This window comes from Lynx canadensis, chromosome A1 (genome assembly GCF_007474595.2).
Source record: "Lynx canadensis isolate LIC74 chromosome A1, mLynCan4.pri.v2, whole genome shotgun sequence".
Taxonomy (NCBI): domain Eukaryota; kingdom Metazoa; phylum Chordata; class Mammalia; order Carnivora; family Felidae; genus Lynx; species Lynx canadensis.
The window spans coordinates 173,965,370-173,985,850 of record NC_044303.2 but is presented as its reverse complement, the minus strand read 5'-3'; the positions used below and the strand labels follow the sequence as shown (position 1 = coordinate 173,985,850).

The 20,481-nt window shown below is 51.5% G+C and overlaps 2 protein-coding genes across 2 annotated transcripts in view; one reads left to right on the top strand and one right to left on the bottom strand.

The window, feature by feature from the left end:
* Positions 1-1,736, top strand: part of UNC5A (unc-5 netrin receptor A) — a 61,652-nt gene extending 59,916 nt beyond the window's left edge. The window contains exons 14-15 of the mRNA XM_030326971.1: positions 130-308; positions 555-1,736. Coding sequence (XP_030182831.1) covers positions 130-308; positions 555-720 — 345 coding nt within the window. The 3' untranslated portion in view covers positions 721-1,736. The remainder of the gene's footprint in view (positions 1-129; positions 309-554) is intronic.
* On the bottom strand, positions 1,726-18,910 carry HK3 (hexokinase 3). The gene is made up of 19 exons (XM_030326951.1): positions 18,800-18,910; positions 15,092-15,213; positions 11,664-11,826; positions 11,306-11,460; positions 11,100-11,219; positions 10,915-11,010; positions 9,896-9,995; positions 9,631-9,814; positions 9,029-9,184; positions 8,650-8,883; positions 7,976-8,271; positions 7,725-7,864; positions 7,526-7,645; positions 5,028-5,123; positions 4,744-4,843; positions 2,793-2,976; positions 2,538-2,693; positions 2,139-2,372; positions 1,726-2,046 (listed from the first exon to the last, which is right to left on the bottom strand). The coding sequence occupies exons 1-19, from the start codon at positions 18,858-18,860 to the stop codon at positions 1,902-1,904; spliced, it is 2,862 nt and encodes a 953-aa protein (XP_030182811.1). The 5' UTR covers positions 18,861-18,910; the 3' UTR covers positions 1,726-1,901.
* Between the last annotated feature and the right edge of the window lie 1,571 nt (positions 18,911-20,481).

Below are 20,481 nucleotides of genomic sequence, written 5' to 3'. Positions count from 1 at the left end.
GGGGTGCCCAGGAAATTGCCCATGCTGCCCCTATGTTCTGAGGTGGTCTGGATACTCCCCCAGCTGGAGGTGGCAGTGGGCCTGGGCCATGAAAGTTCTAAGAGGCACCTCCACCCCTCCTTCCCCTAGGACACGAGATTTGCTGAGCTGCTGGCTCTGGAGAGTGAAGGGGGGGTCCCAGCCCTAGTGGGCCCCAGTGCCTTCAAGATCCCCTTCCTCATTCGGCAGAAGATCATTACCAGCCTTGACCCACCCTGTAGCCGTGGTGCCGACTGGCGGACTCTGGCGCAGAAACTCCACCTGGACAGGTGGGTGGGAGATGGGCAAGGAGGGGCTACAAAGGCCACCTGCAGTCCATCCTGGTGGGATAGGATGGGTGGGGTGGACAGGAAGCTCTGTGGGCCTTGCACCCCATCCACCAGCACCCAGGGTGGTCGGTGCACTTGGTCGAGGGGAGGTCCTGCCCTTGGGTGGGCTGAGGGACAGGAGGGTACAGCCTGGGGTAAGGCAGGGCGCTGACTGGCTCCTGTCCCCCCTCCCCACCCCCTCCACAGCCATCTCAGCTTCTTTGCCTCCAAGCCCAGCCCCACAGCCATGATCCTCAACCTGTGGGAGGCGCGGCACTTCCCCAACGGCAACCTCAGCCAGCTGGCTGCAGCAGTAGCCGGACTGGGCCAGCCAGACGCTGGCCTCTTCACGGTGTCAGAGGCGGAGTGCTGAGGCCAGCCAGGCCTACAACGCCTACACTCTCACCAGCTTTGGCACCCACCAGGGACGGACAGATGCCAGACGGGGCCCTTCCCCCATGCTCAGGGGGAGCTGTGTGGACAGGCCCCCTCCTGGCAGACACTGTCCCTTAACACTGGCCCTTCAGACCCTGCCTACACTTCTGCCCCTCCAAGGCCTGCCTGGCCAGGCTGGCACTGCCACCTGCTCTGACCATGCCCTGGCCTCTGGGGCCCACCCAGGGTGGACAGTGCCTAGGGCCCAAGCCAGGCCCAGCCCATCTGTGTGTGTGTATGTGCGTGTGATGCTACCTCTCCTCCTGCCCCTGGCCAGGAGGCCGCATACACACGGGCATGCGCGCACACGCTGGGCTCGGGACATGGCCCCCAGAGCTCCTGCCTGAGCTGGACCTTATGCAAACATTTCTGTGCCTGCCAGGTAGGGGCACATCTGAGGGGCCTGGCTTCAAGCCTGTTAGATTGAGGGCCACAGCTGGACAAGGGGCGGCCCCTGGGTTCAGGCACACGACCACCGCACGGGCATGTGCCCATGCATGTCTCGTGTTCTCATCTCACATACTCCCCCTCTCTCTCACACACACACACACACACACGCTCATCTCATGCTGTACACCTGGAGGCAACTCACGTCTCTCACACCCAGTATCAGTCCACATTTGCCTCTCACATGCTGCCCTTCTCCCACCCACCCAGGGACACCCAATGGCTCCTCCCTGATCCTCCCCCTACCCCCAGCCTGGAGGAGCCCTGCCCAACAGGGCATGTGAATATGCAATGGGAGTCCCGGGCTGGACAATGGCAAGTGTGCGTGCCGTGGCGTGCCCGCTCCTGGGGCTGGCCGGTTCCCCCATGCGGGGTCTGTTGTGTGAAGCTCGTGCCCTGACTCTGTCTTAAGTGCATTCGTGCACTTACACTTGGCCTTATGTACACAGCCTTGCCCGGCCACCGGGGTGCGTAGGGATTTTAGCGGACGTGAATGTAAATAAATTATATATATATATTGCTAACCCAAGTGCTACTTCTCTCTGAGAAAGCCAGAGATCAAGGCTAGTGGCCACAGAATGGCCACATTTGGGCTATTCTGGGAGTCCTGGGTAGCTGGGGACAGGTAGGACCTGGGCCCTGGTCCTGCAAGGGTAGTTCCTGGAGACTTCTTCAAACATGGTCCATCTGGGCAAGGCGACAGGCAACCGCAGTGACCAGGGCTGCACCTTTGCCAGACCCATCTTCTGACTGCAGGAAGGTGACCGCACAGCGAGGGGCTAGCTCCCTGACTGTGGCTGCCACCAGGCCGGAGAAGCTGTGAAGGAGAGGGGCTGAGGTAAGACCAGGCCAGCCAGACCCCAGCCAGCCAAGCCATGCCTCCCTGCTCAGCCCAGCACCCAGACTCACTGGGGGTGCAGCTTGTAGAGGGTCCCATCCACCCCCACGGATACAGTCAACTCTTCTAGGCCCCGGTTCTCACGGATCTTCTCCACCACAGCAGCCACACCCGCCCCACAGAGCTGGGCAGCCCGCTGAGACACAGCCTGGCACACCTCCAGAACCATCAGGGCATCATCTGAGGTCAGGGGCAGTCCCAGATCCTCCAGGATGGCTCGGACCTGCCTCAGAGCCAGGCTGTCACTGAGGAAAGAAAGGAGGAAAGCACAGAGAGCCAGAGTCCTGCATTAGCTTTCCCACCTCATGACATCTCCATCCTCTGGAATGGACCTCCCACCAACCAAAATTTTACCCAAAGCGGATAGATTCCTTTGGGAGGTGGAAGGAGGCAATGCAGGCCTCAGGTACCTTTCAATCTCAGAGAGAAACTTGGTCTTGAAGATGTCCCTGGTCTGAAGGCGCTGGATCTGCTGGCCCCGGAAGAGAACTCCAAGGCTGGTCAAATGCAAGAGAATGTGGCGGACGATCTCCCCAAGGTACATGCCACTGATCATCTTCTCAAAACTGCAAGAAAACATAGGTGCACAAAGGTCAGGAGACCCCACCTGCTACCATAACCAGTGCCAGCCACCACCAGCCACCTCTTTCCAACCCAGCCCATACCTCTGCTTGCCAGGGTTGATGGATGCCTGGTCCACATTTGCATCAAAGCAGGTTCTGAGCAAGCCCAGAGAGCCATCATCCCCAAAGGCTCCCCACTCCATATTGATGCACATGTGGCCTGAATCCCCAGCCACACTTGCCACATTCCGAAGTTCCTCCATGTAGCAGGCATTAGTGCCAGTTCCTGCAGAGAGGCCAGACAGGGTGGAAGCCATTTACTGACATGGATAAGACTCCTCTGAACCCTTCCCAGACTGAGATGGCAAAATTTGGGTTCATGTCTTACCTCTCCATTTCCCCACACTCACAACCTGTGCCAGATCCTGATATGCCTTCCTTCCTGACATTCCTTCTGAAGACCCTGGAGCATCAAGGCCTCTGGGCCTCCACTACTTTCCGTACAAGCACCACCATCACTGTATCTTCCATGCTACCCCAGACCACCCCTGGGAGATATGTGAGGGAGCCTCCCAACCCCTGCTGCCTGCAACTGAGAGGCCCAATCTCCCTACACTGGCTTTCCACATCTTTAGTGAAACCAGCAGGTTCTGGCTGGGAACCGGGGACATAGGAATCAAGACATGAGGAGCCCTACAGTGGCCAAAGGTTGGGCAGTAAGCAGCTAACTCTGATAGTGCCTGTATGTACCCAGGTAGAAGTGCAAATAAGAGCATCATGGGAGCCTTAAGCACCGCTGAGTCTTCCTGCCTAGAGGGTCAGGAAAAGCTACAGAGAGGAAATGATGTTTGGATTTTACCTTAAAACCAAGAAGCACAGAAAGGAAAGGCATTCTAGGCAGAGGGCATACTCTGGGTAAAGACATCCCCTCCCTCTCCCCCAATACATGGTCAGCTCTAGGCAGGTGGTCTCCTTGTCAGCCCCACCTGGAATTCCTCTGACTAGTTGTTTATTCACATAGCAATCTGGGCATACCTCTCCTGAGCGTCTCTCCATGCTAGGTTCTATTTTCACGAAGCTCCCAGTTTAAAGGAGGCTACTACATACCTCCTTCTCTGGGAGACTACCCAAAGAGCTGTGGGAGCCCTCCTCCCCTGCCTAGACAACCCTCTCTCTTCAAGTCCCATTCATGTTGGGATCACTTCCTTTCTGATCTTGGCCTTGTCACCCTGATGTGTAGAGTCCGATTAAGCTCTCTCTGCCACATGCTGTTCTGGGCTCAATTCCCACTAAATGGTCAGTTGTTTGTTTTAAAGTTTGTTTTGTTTTTTTTTTTTTTTTTTCATTTAAGTAATCTCTACACCCCACATGGGACTTTAACTCACGATCCTGAGATCAAGAGTGACATGCTTCTCTGACAGCCAGCCAGGCACCCCATGGTCAGTTTTGAGAAGACAGGTATTTCCCCTGTCTTTATGTGGTTTCCTGACCTTTCATCCAGGCCCTATCTGGCCAGAGGAGAAATGCTTAATAAAGAGTTAGGATCTTGGACTACCTGAAGGACTCCCACAGCTCATTCTGTGTCCTCCACCCACAGCCTCTACTCAGTTCCAAGCACTGTATATGTACCATGAGCTAAGCATTGTCCCACACTTTGTTGCCTCTTGTTTCATCCTCATGACCCTTGAGACAGGCATTATCTCCATCTTAGAAGGAAACTGAGTCTCTGGTGATTTGGCCAAGGTCATACAGATAGAAGTGGCAAAGCTAGTATTTCCACCCAAATCTGTATGACTCTAAAGCTCAGAGTCATTGAACTGAAGGGCAAACTGAGGCTCAGAGAGCTTAAATGACTGTGAATCAGTAGCTGAGCTGGGCTAAACAACCAAAGTTTAGACACCCAGTCCAAATGAGTGTTGCAGGGCCTAGTTGGGTCAGGCAGGAAAGATGCCACATCCCCAAGACCAGGGGAGTGTCCAACCTGAGGAATCAACAGGAAGCAATGAATTAACACCAGGCAATAGGAGCACAAAAAAAGCAGGGCCCTCCTCACCAACGATGAGGCCGACCTCACAACGGGGATCCTCATAGCCACAGGACATCATGGTCCCCACCGTGTCATTGACAATGGCAACCACATTCAGCTTCACTGCCTGCACACAAAAGGATGCTGCTAGTTGCTGGGCAACGTGGTCGTCACGGCAACCAGTGCTGGACCCAAAGGCCTCTACTGCAGAGAGCCACCCACTCCACCCCCCTGGGTCAGGAAGCAAGGGACCCTTTGCTCCCTTCAAGGCCTGCCACAGCCCCAAGCATCCCTAGAGGCAGACTCCTCACCTGTTTTCGCCCAATGGCTTCCCGCAGCAGACACACAACATCTTGGCCCTCACAGTCTGATGCATTGAAACCCTTTGTCCAGTTTAGGAGGATGCCCTAGGGTGAGACCAAGGTGGGGCAGGAAGGTGAAGGCCCCTTGGTATCTCACCCTCCCCAAAGCCTGCATCCCATCAGAAGCATACGATTTCCCCTCTCCCCAAACAGGATCCCATACCCACTCTGCCATATGGTTGAAGGCCTTGCCCTCTGCCCCTCCTAACTCTCCAGGGGCCTTCCTGTGTAAAGACAGCTATTAATAACCATCTGACCTATGTCTTCTATTATTAGTGCCAGAATGCTCAGATGGTCTGAGAGTCTGGATGTTTTAAGACGGCTGCCCAGAAGGAACGGCCCTTCATAATTGGGTTAGGAATGAACCGAGCTGATAAAATGAGTGCTATGTATGAGAAGAGGGAGGACACAGAAGGCTCAGGGGTCCAAATGACAGAAAATTCTGCTCTTTCAGAAAGAACTAGCAAGAGTCACTTGAGATGAAGGAAATTGAGGAATTAGGGATAGAGCCGTGTCCATAGCAGATACACTTGTGTGTTCCAGATATGAGTGCAGGACAAGTGGAAAAGCCAGAATCCAGACACCTGGGCAGAATGGGAGGAGACAAGACAGATAGGCCTTTATTGTGAGAAATTGGCCTTAAATTGTGAACTTAGTGATGGGCTTGGCAGCGTAGAACTATTCATTTCTAAGTGTGCTTCCTGAGGGTGGGGGCAGGAGGAGTTAGCCTACTGCTATTAGAAAATGGCAGCTCTGCCCAAAGTATGAGCATGCAGAGCAGCTATGAAAATCTTTGGGGCAGGAGATTTTAGAACTATTAACCGACATTTCCCCCAACAATATTTCCTTTTATCCTTTTTCCTATATAACCACAGCCAGACTGTTCTATGCTCATTGTATTGAAACCAGAAACCAGAGAGTGAGAGGGCAAATAAGGAGGAGGGTTAATGTGGGGAAGACAGATCATTAGTAGCAGCAAAACTTCCCTGCTCCCAGACAAGAGAAAGACCCCTGGTCTGGGGAAGGGGTGCTGGGTGTGAGGGACTGAAGTTTTGGAGTTTCCTGAGAAAGGTGTCCTATGCCTCTTCCTGGGCCATTCCCCTGGGTGGGAAGGGAGGAGACAGTAGAGATTGGAGTGACCTGACAGCAGAGGAGGTCTCTGTCCTCCTTCCCCTTGGAGGGGAAGGTGAGTTGTCAAGGAAGGTGTCAAGAACCAAGACAGGAAGTGGCAGAGAGTCCACATAGCTGGGGCCTGGGCATCTCCTGACTTCCCCGAGTATCTGCACATACACAACAAAGGATGCTGTGTAGTTGGGAGCGACCCCTACCTGGGGAAGGAGGTCCCCAAATTGATTATCATTAAGTTATCACTCCTCAAAAGAATGTGGGCTCAACACAGAAATTAAGTTCAGTTCTAGAAAATGAATAGGACCTCGTTTGTTGTTGCATGCCTGATTTTGCATCCTGAGTCCCACCTTCTTCTCACACCTTACAAGGAATAATGAAACGGTGCCAGGGTGCTTAGCCTAGAGTGGAGGAGACCAGCAGACAGACAGTGCTGAATGCTCAATTCCAAAGGGCCACTGTGTGAAAGAAAGCAAAATACAGAGGCAGGTGTCTGAGAGAGGTCAGAGCTGGAGCAGAGGTGAAACCTGCACAAAGGCTGGGTGGAGAAGAGAAAGAGCTTTTTCAGTGAGCACAGGCGTGGAAGAATGTGGTGGGCAACTTTAGGGGAAGCAAGCTCCTCATCACAGGAGGCTTTCTGGCAGAAGTTGGGGTTGTTGAGGAGGAGACCCTTGGGAACTTGGACCAGAGGTCTGGGAGGAGCTGTCTCCATGACAGGCCTCAGATGTATGCACTGAGAAGTCCAGCATTCTTGTTGAAGGACATGCAGAGGTGGATGCTTAGTGGGTGCTGTGTCTAGTTCTGTGCTGCTCTGCCATTCCAGTCAGGCACCCAACACCAAGCCAGGGCACAGCAAGGCCAGGAAGGGGAGACATTCAAAGAAACTGGACAACACAGCCGCTTGAAATACAGGAACAAATGCTCTTCCCTGCAGGTCCCCTAGATCGGTACACCAGGGCTGTGGGGGAGACAGTCAGTATGTCCCCTCATCAGCCCTGATCTGGGCCTACACTGCTCCCGAGTGCCCAGACCTAACCTGGCTCCACTTTCCTGCCCATTGGCAGCCCCCAGGGGTATCCATGATCTTTTCCACCTTAGGCCTCTTTATAGCCCTAGATTCCAGGCCACACCTCCTCCACCTGCACGTACCATATCCAGGGAAACTGGGACTAAGTGCTGGCCCAGCACAGCAGTGCTTCTGCCCACCCCTAGCTCCAGCCCAGGATACCTGAAGCCCCCTCCCAGGTCTCCTGCCCATTTCATGAAGGGGATGAGGGTGGAAAGCCCTTGGGGATGGTTTCTCCTGGCCCTCCCTCCCTCACCTGATCCAGGCCAAGCTGCCTGCATGGGAAGGAGAAGGTGAAACCCAGGGGGAGGCTCTGCCCACTCAGGCCTTGCTTCTGCTGGAAGTCCACAATGCAGTCCACAATGTGGTCGAAGAGCTGAGATACGGGGCAAGTCAGAGGATGGTCCCATCCTGGCTCTTCCCCATTCTTGACATCAGGTCCAAGCTGTGAGTACCTGCTGTCCAGAGCCCTGGGCCACACACTCTGGGATGGAGTAGACCTGGCTGGTGATCTGCACACCTCCTGCAGTTACACGTACCAGGAGGACCCGGAAGTTGGTGCCCCCAAGGTCCAGGGCCAGGAAGTCCCCACGCTCTGTGGGACAGAGACCCTCAGTGCCAGGACAAAGCTGGTGGTTCGACTTCAGCACATGCTATGACCTCCAGGAACCCATAACCCAGCCCCACACTTAGGCCAGGTCCTCACCACTGCCATCAGGCGTGGCCCGTACATAAGTGGGCAGCATTCGGAGGGATGAGGCCTCCCCTCGGAGCCCCTTGGCCATGGCCTCCTGCATCTGTGCCTGCACTGCTGCCAGCTGTTCACGGTTCAACCGTAATGGTGCCAGGGTCTCTTCCAGCAGGCGTCGGTGAGCAGCCAGGCGGGCAGCCACAGCCGTCACCATTGCCACGCCCCGGCCGCCCCCGTCCACAGAGGGAATGAAGGAGACGTCACATTCAGGGACCAGGAGCATCACGGTCTCCTGCAGGATGCTGAGGAAACTACACAGACACATAGCAAGCATACCTGGCTTGGCACCTGAACCTGAACCCCACCCAGGGCTTGCTGAAGCCCTGAGCCCCATCACTCCAGATCCCTTCAATTCTAAATCCATCTGTGAACCAACCATATGCTCAGTGTCTCCAGTGCTCCCAGTGCCCCCAGAGACCCCTCCCTTGCACACCCAAAGAGAAGCATCTTTTCTCTCCCATGACTTCCTCTGGCTTCCCTTAGTCCCCATCTGACCTCACTCTGCTTGAGTGCCACTTGTACCCACTGCCTGGCACCCATGCTACCACAGAGTGCCCTCTGGGTCTCTATGGAAAACACACACATGTTCTTGCTACCTGCTCACACAGGATTGTGTGTTTTTCCCATACCTGGGATGTCGCTCAAACACTCGGCCTCCGGTGGCCACAGTGATCTGAAGCATCTGCTGCTCCTGGCTGTGTTGGAGGCGGGAGAGAACAGCAGCCAGGGCAGCAGCACAGAGCCGGGCAGCCCGAGTAAACACGGCTGTGCACACGTACCGCACAAGCTCAGCATCCGAGGCTCCCACGCTCAGGCCCAAGTCCTGCAGGATAGCATGCACACGGGCTGCCCCGGCCAAGGGGCTGGAGGGACACAGCGTACTGGGACTCAATAGCCTGGAAGCTCCCTACCCACCCCCAGCCCCAGAGCTACCTGGGGGACAGAGCATCCTTCCCTCTCCCAAGCCAAAAAGCCCCTTGTCTAAGCCCACTCGCTTTCCCTACTTACTCCTCCATCTCAGTCACATGCTCTAGGAGAATGCTGCCTCGGCTCAGCAGGGCAGGGGAGGTGCAGCCGCCAAAGAGGGCTCCTCGCTGGGCCAGGTGAGCCAACACAAGCCTCACCAGTTCACCCAGGTACAAGCCCCCAATCATCTTCTCAAACCTATAGGTAGGAAGTATGGCTGGACAGAGCCTTTCTTAAGTCCTCAGCCCACCTGGCCCCACCTCTAAGAGCCCCAAAAGAAGGATCATTTTCTTTAGGGTCCCCGGACTGGAGGTTCTAGAAGCAAATGGCCTTCTAGGAGATAGTTGGGTGTTTATCCAGATTTTGCTGCCCCCTCTGGCTTAAGTTGGGTTCAGAGGGGCTCCTGGAGGGTGGCAGGACCCAAAAGAGGGCAGGGAACACCTGTCAGGAATAAGGGAGGGCTAAGTGTTGAAAACTCTGGGTTCTAGAATCTTAAGCCCTTAATTCTTTGAGCCTGGCCAGGGCCCCCCAGGTTGCAACCTGGAAACCCTATGAGCAAGCAAGAGGGAGGGTCCTGAGTTCAGGGATAGCAGTGAGGAAGGGAACAGAAGAATGATAAGCTCTAGAGCAGAAGATCAGGCCACCTTTGGGCACCAGGATTCAGGGACTCTCGGTCCAAGGCATGGTCAAATGTGGTCAGCACTGGTCCCAGGGCTTCATCATCGCCGAAGGAGCCCCACTCAACGCTGACGCAGACACGGCCCCGGTCCTCATCCAGCACCGCCACATGCCTTGCCTCCTCCATGTAACATGCATTGGTGCCAGTGTCTGGCAGGGATGACTCCATCAGGACCTGCCCATCAGGTAGCTGTGCCCTCTACCCATCATCACAAATGGCCCACAGCTCACCTACAACAAGCCCGACCTCACAAGGCCCAACCCCTGGCTCGCAGCCCATCATGGTGCCCACTGTGTCATTCACCACGGCAACCACATCGATGCTGTAGGCCTGGACAATGGAGAGGGCAGAGGTCAGGGCTCTACCTATGTAGGTAGAGTGGGGAACCGGGGGGATGGGCAAGCCTAGGGCCTTGGTTTGACGGAGGGGTCCTGGCTTTGATGGAGGTTCTCAGAGTCCATGAAATATGTGTGCTCATGCCCACACATATATTCCAGGCCATCCCACCTAGAGGATTTTCCTCCCATTCCACACTTCCCCTTGGCTCTTCCACCCCCAGCTCGGGTCCTGGGACTCTCAAAGGCTTCAACCTCAGCCATCACCCCCAGAACACCAGCGCTCCCCACAGGACCAAGATGAGGGTGAGCAAGCATGGCATCTGGAAAACTGCACTGTTGGCACCTGGCTTGCTCATCCTCATCTTGGCCTGACTTCCCAAGCCTGCTCCTCCCAGCCCTGACTACCATCCACTAGCACCACTGTATTTAGTCACATGAATTCAGATCCACCTTTCTCAGGCATCCAGGCTTTTGCACATACTCTTCTCTGAAACCAGACCTTCCACCCCAGGCCTAGCTTATACACCTGGAGAATTCCTCCTTCAAATCCCTGCCCAGGTCCCGGTGTACCTTTCCCAGTGCTACCGGAGTCATTGGAACCACCTCCTTGACAGGGACAATCTTTTGTCAAAATGCTTTCCCACTAGACTGTGAAGTCCTTGAGGACAGGGTCAAGTCTTTTCATCCTTGTTTTCTCCTACAGTCCTGAAAATTTTTTGACCTTTCCTAGCCTCAGCCTCCTTACCTATAAAATGGGAATGGTAGCAACATTCACCCCAGAGTTAAACTGGATAAAGGATATAAACAAAAAGGAAAGCAGGCCTTCCCAGGAGCACAGGCACAGCCTATGTATGCTGGGCCCAGGTCCAGGCCACACAAGCTGCCCTCCCATTGCCCTTGCCTCTACTCACCCCCTGCCTCTTGATGGCATCTCGTAGTAACTGGACCACGTCGTGGCCTTCCACACCACTGCACCTAAAACCTTTGGTCCAGGAAATGAGGGTGCTCTGGGGGCAGGAAAGCTGGGTCACTCCCCAGCAACCTTCATAGGGTTGTGGTTCCTCCACCCAATGTTCCCATGCCCACTCTGCCTCACCCTGTCCAGTCCTGTCTGGTGACAAGGGAAGGAGAAGCTGAACCCAAGCTGCAGATCCTGAGTGCTCACAGGGAATGCATCCAGGAACTCAGACAGGCAGTGGGCAGCAAAGTCAAAGAGCTGTGGAATAGGTTGGGGGCTCAGATCTGCCCAGCAGAGCCCTGGCCACCCAGCCAAGCCCCAGAGACTGGGCAGTGACCTCTCACCTGCTGACCAGGACCCAGCATCACCTCTGGGGGGATCACAAACTCCTGGCTCCGGGGCTCCATCCTGTGTCCTTCAGTGCCCATCAGGGTCACCCACAGAACACGCAGTGAGGCCCCTGTGGCCCCCAGCTCCAGCACCAAAAAATCTCCTTGCTCTGGGGCAGAAAGGTCACAGAAAGGCATGAGCTGGCAAGACAAGCCCTCTGCCTCCCAGAAACATCCCCAAGGACTGTAAAGTCTCATTAAGAGAGCTTAGAGTTGGGAACCTTAATGGGAAGAGGGATAAGGAACTTCTCCCTTCCCCAGATCAGAACACTCTCCCCAGGCCTGCCCACCCATCTTAGTCTATGTCACCCACCAGTGCCATGTGGGGTGGACCCCACATATGTGGGCAGCATCCGGACAGCGGAAGCAGGGCTGGCCTGCCCCCCTAGTGCCTGCTCCATAGAGCCCAGGAGGCTGGTTTGGATCTGCTGCAGCTGTGTCTGTGTTACCTTGAATTGCTGTAGGCATTCCAGCACCTGGGGAGAAACAGGCTAACATCTGGGCAAGAGCCCTGTTAACCTAGCCAAGCTCTCTCACTCCAATCAGGACTGTCCCGCCTGGCTCACACCTCCTCTTCTTGCCAGTACAGACCAGCACCTCCCTTGACTTTCCCAGAAGCTGACTAGAGCCCTTCCTGAGCTCTTTCTGAGCCTTGCTGGTCTCCCCAACACCTGCTCAGCCCCACTCCTCACCTCTTCACATCCCTTGGCTCTCTTTTATAGCCTGCAGCTTACACTACATTCCTGCATTCTTAGAAGGTTCCTTCTTAGAGGGGAGACCCACACACTTCCTCCTCCTGCTCCATTCTCTGGTAGCTCCTTCTCAGATCCCTGTGTCCCCTGCCCCTTCTGCTTCTTTGAATTCAGGGTTTAGTGAGGCCTCTCTCCTGTCGTACCCCTGACTCACTCTGGCTCCCCAGTACCCAGAGGTGAGCTGCTCAGTGAATTGTCATTGAATGAGCAAATGAACAAAATGTGTGAATGAATCTCAAGTTCAGGTTCTGAATCCATTTGACTCTGGAACCTAAGTAAGCCCGGCCCAGGAAAATTTGGAGGCTACACCATGGAGGACAATTGGCCATCAGTCATCAGCCATCAGTCAGCCATCCTTCCCACAGACATCGATAGAGCCCCTACTACATGCCCAACACTATTCTAAGCACTATATGTTGCATAACCAGCTGAGCTCTGTTCTTGTGAAGCTCAGATTTCAGCACAGACGCAGAAAATAAGCAAATAAACATATATTCTGGTAGAAATGGTAGATTTTTTTTTTTTAAAGGCAGGAATAGAAGTTTGAGAGTGACCAGGGGAGGAAGAGGTATTTTTGGATATTGGTCTGGGAAGTTCTCCCTGAGGAGGTGACCTAAATGAAGGAAGGGAACAAGCCATTTGAAGATCTGGAGAAGAGGATAAAGGGATTTTCTTCAGAGTGAGGGGATGAATTGGGGGGAAGGCTGGGCTAGGGATGAATCAAAGTGATGGGAGGGGTAGGCAGGCAAAAAGCAGAGAATAGGACACCCCAGGTTCTTCTCCATCAGGCTACTGTGGGGGAGTTTAAGAGGACCCCAGTACCTCATCTGTATGTGGAAACCTCCCCCAGATGACTCTCCGGCCTGTCCTTCAAAGAGACACCAGCAGGGGCGCCTGGGTGGCTCAGTCGGTTGAGCGTCCGACTTCAGCTCAGGTCACGATCTCACGGTTCGTGAGTTCCAGCCCCGCGTCAGGCTCTGGGCTGATGGCTCAGAGCCTGGAGCCTGCTTCCGATTCTGTGTCTCCCTCTCTCTCTGCCCCTCCCCCATTCATGCTCTGTGTCTCTCTGTCTCAAAAATAAATAAACATTAAAAAAAAATTAAAAAAAAAAAAAAAAAAAAGAGACACCAGGAGCCCTCCTAGGTTTGCTGGAGAGTCCCAACCTGTGACTCTATTTTCTAGTCTCCTGGCCTGAGCCTTTCTCAGGTCCTCACCACCTGTCCCACAAGAATTCCATTCCAGTGCCCCACGTTGGACCCATATCTGTAAAGTAACCACCAGGCATATGAATAAGGAGGCAGGGAGAGCCAAGGAGGAAAGGATGTTCAGTGAGGGAGATGCAGGCGAGTTGCTCCCACCTCTGCTTAAGAAGAGAATGGAAAACAGATTCCTAAGGAGGCAAATGATCCTACCTGGAGTGCCAGATGTTCAGTTCCGTGTTTAAATTATAGGGGATGCTTCTAGCAGCCATGTACACTAGGTTGTTCATGTGTTACAAATGATGAAACTGAAGCTCAGAGAGGGATAGTCATCTGCGTAACCCAAGCAGCTATGAAGGGACAGAGTGGGATTTGAGCCCAGAACTGACCGAAGAGGGGTTTCCATATGAATGTGAAACCTTATAAAAACTAGCAATTTCACCTCAAAAGAACTCAAAGCTGATGAAGGTTGCAGCGAAGAAACTCCAAAGGATGAGAAAACTTACATCTGAGTCCTTGTTCTGCCACTTCCTGGCTGTGTGGCCCTGGAATATGGCCAAGAGAATAATAATACTCAGAAGGCCTGAGTCCCCCATGCCAGGGGCCATGTCATTGCTCACTTCTGTGGCCCAGCCATGAGTTGTGTACTAGGGAAACGTTGATAGCATGGTCTGGAGCAGAGACTGGACAAAGGTGAAGTGGGAGCATGAAATGCAGTGAGGGGTGATGCCCTCACAGTTTAGGCAACAAGCCAAGTCCAGCAGATGTCAGAATAAGCTAGAAAACTAAAGAAACTGCAGGGAACAACTCAGGAACCCTTTCACGGAGGCCTCCTATGTGCAGGTCCTTTATCTCCATTAGTTCACTTAATCCTCCAAGGGGGTGGGAGGATTAGACTTTATTTTCCTCCATTTTACTGGTGAGGAAACAGACTAACAGATATGAAATGACTTACACAAGTGTTTCCTGCTTGATGGTGTGATATGCAAGGATTTCTAAATCTTGGTCAAGATGACAGAAAAGAAGGGTGCCTGAGTGGCTTGGTTAGTTAAGTGTCTGACTCTTGGTTTCAGCTTGGGTAATGATCTATGGTTTGTGAGTTTGAGCTCCGAGTCCAGCTCTGCTTGCAATTCTCTCTACACCCCTCTCGCTGCCCCTCCCCCACTTGCTCTCTCTGTCTCTGTCTCTCTCAAAATAAATAAACTTAAAAAAAAAGACAGATGACAGAAAAGAGAAACTCAGTCTGAGCTAACCTGAGGCTTATGGACTATGCTGCAGAATAACCTCTACACTGAGTTCAGCCCTGCAATCATCTCTGTGTGCCTGATTGCAGTGGCCATGTTGAAGGGAGGGAGACATGCAGGAGTAACTAAAGAAATAGGAGAAGGAAGTGCCTTAAGAATGCAACTTTCTACCAGAAAACCCCAAGATGGTCCTTTCTAGACTATGCCAACCCATCAGGGCAGGGACAGCACCTATGTAGCAAGGTGGCAAAAGCAATGCCTTTGGAACTGAAACACCTCAGCTGAAGCTCCTGTTTAGCTCAACTAAAACTCAAATCACTTCACCTCTCTAAGTCCCCTCTTCCTCAGCTGTAAGATGAAAAGATAATCCCTACCTTGCTGTTGTGTGGAGCCACAGAAGAGGTAGTTACCAGATCAGATCTGAAAGGCTTGGTTAACTAGAAAGGGCTGCATGGCTGTGAGCCCATGGCCCCACTGCATATTCAGCTGATCCTGTCCTTGACAGCCTTGAATAGGCATGAGACAGAAACCCAGTGCTGCACTTACCAGCTCAGAGCTGTCTGAGGGGCAAGGCAAGCCCTTCTGGGAGCAGCTAGGAACTCCTTCCCTTTGCTGCAACCCTACTGCCCCAATGGATTCCATGTGTTTCCACAATGGGGGGCGGCCACCTATAGAAGGAAAAGGACAGCCCTCATGAACCACACACTCTGCAAACCCTCAGAGGCCATGGACCTTAACTTTCTTCCTTCTTAAGGGGTCTGGGAAGAAAGCTGTGTGCAGAGCTCAGAACCTCTGACCATCAACGGATCCTTTGGTAATCAACCAGAAGGCCTTCATTTTCCAGAAGCATGTATATTAACAGAGCATTAGGAAGACTGATTTCTAATCCCAATGCCATTTATTCATTCTGTCATTTATTTACATTTACAATTCCTGATGGCTACTGTGCCAAATGTTGGGGTACAAAGGAGATGTAGCCCTTGGCCTCAGGGATTTCAGAGCCTTACCAACAATCATAATACAGTTGACATGGGCAGTAACAGACATGGACCTGCTACTGTGCTTGGGATTTCAGGGATGTTCCAGAGGTTTGGAACAAAGGGTGTGAGGTAAGGAGGGGCCAAAGACTTGCTGGAGAAGCAGGCAGGCTGGACTAAGAATGGCCTTTATGCCTAGCTAAGGCATGCAGATTTCATCTTTTTTTTTTTTAAGTTTATTTTAAGAAAGAGAAAGAGAGGGTGAGTGGAAGAGGGGCAGAGAGAGGGAGAGAGAGAGAATCCCAAGCAGGCTCCACACTGTCAGCACAGAGCCCAATGTGGAGCTCAGTCTCACGAACCGTGAGGTCATGACCTGAGCCCAAATCAAGAGTTGGACACTTAACCGACTAAGCCACCCAGGTGCCCAGCAAACTTCATCTTGAAGGGAGATCTAAACAGGGATGGGTTCGCGCTTTAGAAAGGGGTTCCACTAGTGGCACAACTTCAGGCAGGTCATTTCTGACTTCTTTGAAATTCAGTTTTTTCATCTGTAAAATGGGAGGAAATATCTACCATCTACCTTCACAAGGTTCTTGTAAGAATTAAATGGAGTAAGACTTAGAAAATGCTTTGAGGGGCGCCTGGGTGGCTCAATCAGTTAAGCATCTGACTTTAGCTCAGGTCATGATCTAACGGTTTGTGAGCTCAAGTCCTGCATTGGGCTCTGTGCTGACAGCTTGGAGCCTGGAGTCTGCTTTGGATTCTGTGTCTCCCTCTCTCTGCCCCTCTCCCAGTCACGCTCTGTCTCTCTCAAAAATAAGTACACATTAAAATAAATAAATAAATAAATAAAGTTAGTTTTGGGATTTTTTTTTCCTTCAGTAAATTTAATGTGTAACACAAACATCAGCTCATGGGTGGGTTTTGGAAGTATAGTGATGCAGAATGGAAACAGCCCTGTGCTCAGAGTCGAGGACCCAGCTCTTCACAAAGCAGCAGCACCAGGTCTCTAATCTGGAGGCCTAATTTTCTTCATCTGCCAAACGGGGACCAATATATGTCAAAGGGCTATGTGGCGCAAATGAAATAATGAGAGCAAAAGAACCTTGCTCAGGGTGTGCCTTCAGATTTATTTAGATGAATCTGAATTGAAACTCTATGAGCCTCGATCTCCTCTTCTATGACAGGACAAAAATTCAGTTCTTGTGAGGATTAAAGGAGTTAATGAATCTGAAAGCCCTTTGCACACTGTAAAGGACTGTAGAGATGTTTGGTACTTTGCTAATTCAAGCTAGAGGTGGTATTGGTGTTCCAAGAAGTTCCCAAGGGAGCTTTTGGTGATTCAGGTGCCTTTCAGGGTTAAGAAAAAGGGAAAATGCAGTGGAGGTCCCAAGATGAGCAGAAGGCATCTGTCCACTGAATTACTCTACCTCTCTTCCTATAACAGCAAAACTTCAGGAAAGATACTTTTCCATCCCTGCAACCCCTCCCCATCTTCCACCCCCATGATGCCCATGAATTTGCCCTCCTACTGATCACCTAGGATCTCCTGACTGCCCAATCCCAACCTTTTCCTCAGTCCCCACCCTTACTGTCCTCTCTCAGTCATGCAAAGCCATGAGCATTCTTTTCACTGTAAAATTCTCTTGTCCCTTGGCTTTGACAGCCAGTCTTTCCTGGGTCTCCTTCCTGAGTCTCTCATAGTCTTCATAACTTCTTCTCTCCTCTCCCCTTAAACAACACCCCCCTCTCCTAGTTTCTGGCCATAGCCCTCTTCCCCACACTCCCTTTGTATCATCTGCAAGGTTTGATTGAGGCCTATGTGCAAGGGCTCCTAAATCTACCCCTGTCCTCAACCAAATCCCAAATTCTAATGGTCTGTTAGACATTACTGTCCAGATGATAGAGAGGCTCCTCAAACTCAATAGTCAAAGACACATTCATTTTCTCCTTCACTTTTCCCTATGAAACTCTTCCTGTCCTCCACATTGGCTGGAGGCATTAAGGTTGCTCACTCTCACAGCTATTCAGGTGCCTGTCTACATCCTTGACCCTCACTTCCTCTACGCAATCAGGTCTTACGCTGAAAGAGCTAAAAATGGAAAGAGTTCTCCCATGTATCCCCTCCTCCTGGTTCCCACCGCCATTGCCCCAGACCCTATTCCCATCTGATTATTCCAACAACCTCCTAACTGATACTTCTGCTCCAATTTGTATATCTCCCTGCCCTACCAACTACCAACATATCACCAGACTATGCAAAAATGCCATTTCCCAGCCCCTATCTCCCTTAAGGAGGTAAACCTTCACATTTTGATGTTCCCACTGCAGGAAAAAAAAAAAAAAAAGTCTAAAACTCTTTATCACAGCATTGCAGGCCCCAAGCTTCCTCTCTTGCTACTCCCACTCATAGTCCAGCCACACTTACTACAAGCTTCACCCTGTCTCCTGCTGTCCAGCCTTCATTCACGGTATTCCTTGACTCTGGAAGTACTGTGTCTGAGTCATTTACATCTTCAGCCCAGCACAAGATTTGGCATAGGTAGGTGCTAATACAGCTTTGAAAAATTTGGGGGTTGGGGGTGGGGTCCTTATTTGGAGAACTAAGAAATGAGTTTCTAACAAATTTCCTCAAAGTAACATATACCTAATTTCCAAAATCTGTCAAATGGGAATGTTAACTCCACGTATGTTACAAGTTTGTTTCAAGAATAAAATGGGATAACTAAGGCAATTATAATCTTAGTAAAGGGCCAAGGGTTACACACGGGGTGAGTTTTCACTCCCCTTTTGAGGCTCAGCTAACTCAAACATTCATTCACTCACTCCCAGCTAATTCAATCATATATTCACTCTCTTACTCATTCACTCTTCTGTTTGATATCTATTCCATATTTCTACATGCCAAAGACTGTGAAGATTCCCCTCAATAAATCTCAGTGTTTACACTCCCAGTAAATGTATCCCTGTTTGTCTCTTCCAGCTGAGCCCAGTGGGGAGGGACATTTCTTCCACATCCCTAGATTCCCAGAACCCAGCCAGGGTCTGCACATGTTTGAGTAACTGTTGGCCTCTTAGCTTAACTCAGCTGAATCAGCTACATGAGGTGAGACTTCCTTCTGAGAAGTATCCACGGATCCCTGCCAAGGATGGGAGCTACCACTGAGGACATCTGGCTTAGTCGTTCCAGCCTCCACTCCCCTAGCATGGGCCAAGCTGGAGAGATGAGGGCAAGGGACTGGGGCTAAAGCAAGCAGGAATTAGAAGAGGCTCTTACCTGGGAGAAGCAGTTGGTCACTTTCCTCGGGCGTCAGCTCTTCTCTCTCAATGTGAGGCATCCCACTGAACTGTGAAATGAAACTCACAAGTCACCTGAGTTGTAATGTCCCACCCTCTTCCTTGGCCACCACTAACTGAACATCAGTTAATTCAGGAAGGTGCACTTCCTTCTGAGTCTGCCTTAAGAGAAGCCCAGCACAGGCAGGGCTATGGTGCAAACTTAAGCAAGATGAAGCAGGAAACTGGAGCCCTGAACTAGGTCAAGGACCCTGGGACATCCCCTCTGTAATGCTGGGAGCTCCGTCCACTTCACAAACACTCAGAGTCTGAGTTTTGAGTTGATGGCTTACCCCTGGAAAGATGGAAGAGTCTAGCATGAGAAATGTACAGTACAATAGACAATTTTCCAAAATGTAGTACTGGAGCAGATGGGTAGCTCAGTCAGTTGTGTCAACTCTTGATTTCAGCCTCAGTTGTGATCTCCAGACTTGTGGGATCGAGCCCTCCATTGGGCTCTGCACTGGCAGCATGGAGCCTGCATAGGATTCTTTCTTTCCCTCTCTCTGCCTCTCCCCAACTCACACACACTCTCTCTCAAAATAAATAAATCAACATTAAAATGTTGAAGTACTAATGTGCAAGAGGCAATGTGGGAACACAAGAGGAAGAGACTAACTCTGTTCTGGAGTGGGCAGGGCAAGTTGAGAAAGCTAAGCCTTGAAGGAAGAATAACAGTATGCTGGCAGAGGTGATCCTTGACAAAGAGAAGGTCATGTACAAAATCACGGAGCACAAGGCACCTTCATGGAATGGGATGCAGCTCCAAAGACCTAAAGAAGATATGGTAGGTGGGGATATATAATGGGAAAGGTGGCAGCCAGACTGTAGAGTCTATCCTTGAATTGGTAGGCCAAGGGGTGGGTGGGGAGAAAGTAGGTTCATACCTTGGGTCTTCTCTACCAGAAAGGAAATGGGAATCTCAGGCTGCAGTACAGCTGTTGGCCACAAAGCTGTTTTTGCCCAAATTGGTCTTCTTGAATACATAGAACCTTAGGGTATCACTATGACCACTCCTATGGTCTGAATATCTGTATCCCTCCAAATTCTTATGTTGCAAACCTAATGCCCAAGGTGAAGATATGAGATGGGGCCTTTGGAAGATTAGTCATAAGGGCAGAGCCCTAATGAATGGGATCATTGCCCTCATAAAAGAGGCCCTAGAGAGCATCTTTGCCCCTTCTGTCATGAGAGGATATGAGAAGTTGGCAGTCTGCAACCTGGAAAAGGGCCCTCACTCAACCATGCTTGATCTGAGACTTCAGTATACAGACTAATAAATTTCTGTTGTTTATATACCAATCTGTGGTATTTTGTTATAGAAGTCTGAACAGGCTAAGACACCCACCAAGACAGGAGACCAGACATACTGCACCAATTTTCATTTCTGAGAAATTGGTAAGCAGAAATTTTAAAACTCTGGTCTACCTCAACAGCAGTAACCCTACCATTATCTACAGATAGAACATGGCCTCCACGTGACACCAGGGTGGAGACCAGGGATGATGGCTCTTGTATTAGTTTTGGCTAGATTAGTGCCAATCAGACACATGGGCTCTGAAAAGCAGGGAAACTGGGGGTGGGGTCAGGAGGACAGAGTGGCCATCACCCACAGCATAACAT

Bases quoted from the DNA above. Each gene is read 5' to 3' on its own strand.
- HK3 (XM_030326951.1), bottom strand. From the start codon at position 18,860: ATGCCTCACATTGAGAGAGAAGAGCTGACGCCCGAGGAAAGTGACCAA. The intron at 11,461-11,663 runs GTGGGTGACATA...TTTCTGCCCCAG, and splicing joins GTCCACCCCACATGGCACTG to AGCAAGGAGATTTTTTGGTG. The intron at 5,124-7,525 runs GTGAGGGAGGGA...GTCTCACCCTAG, and splicing joins GGCAGCTTGGCCTGGATCAG to GGCATCCTCCTAAACTGGAC.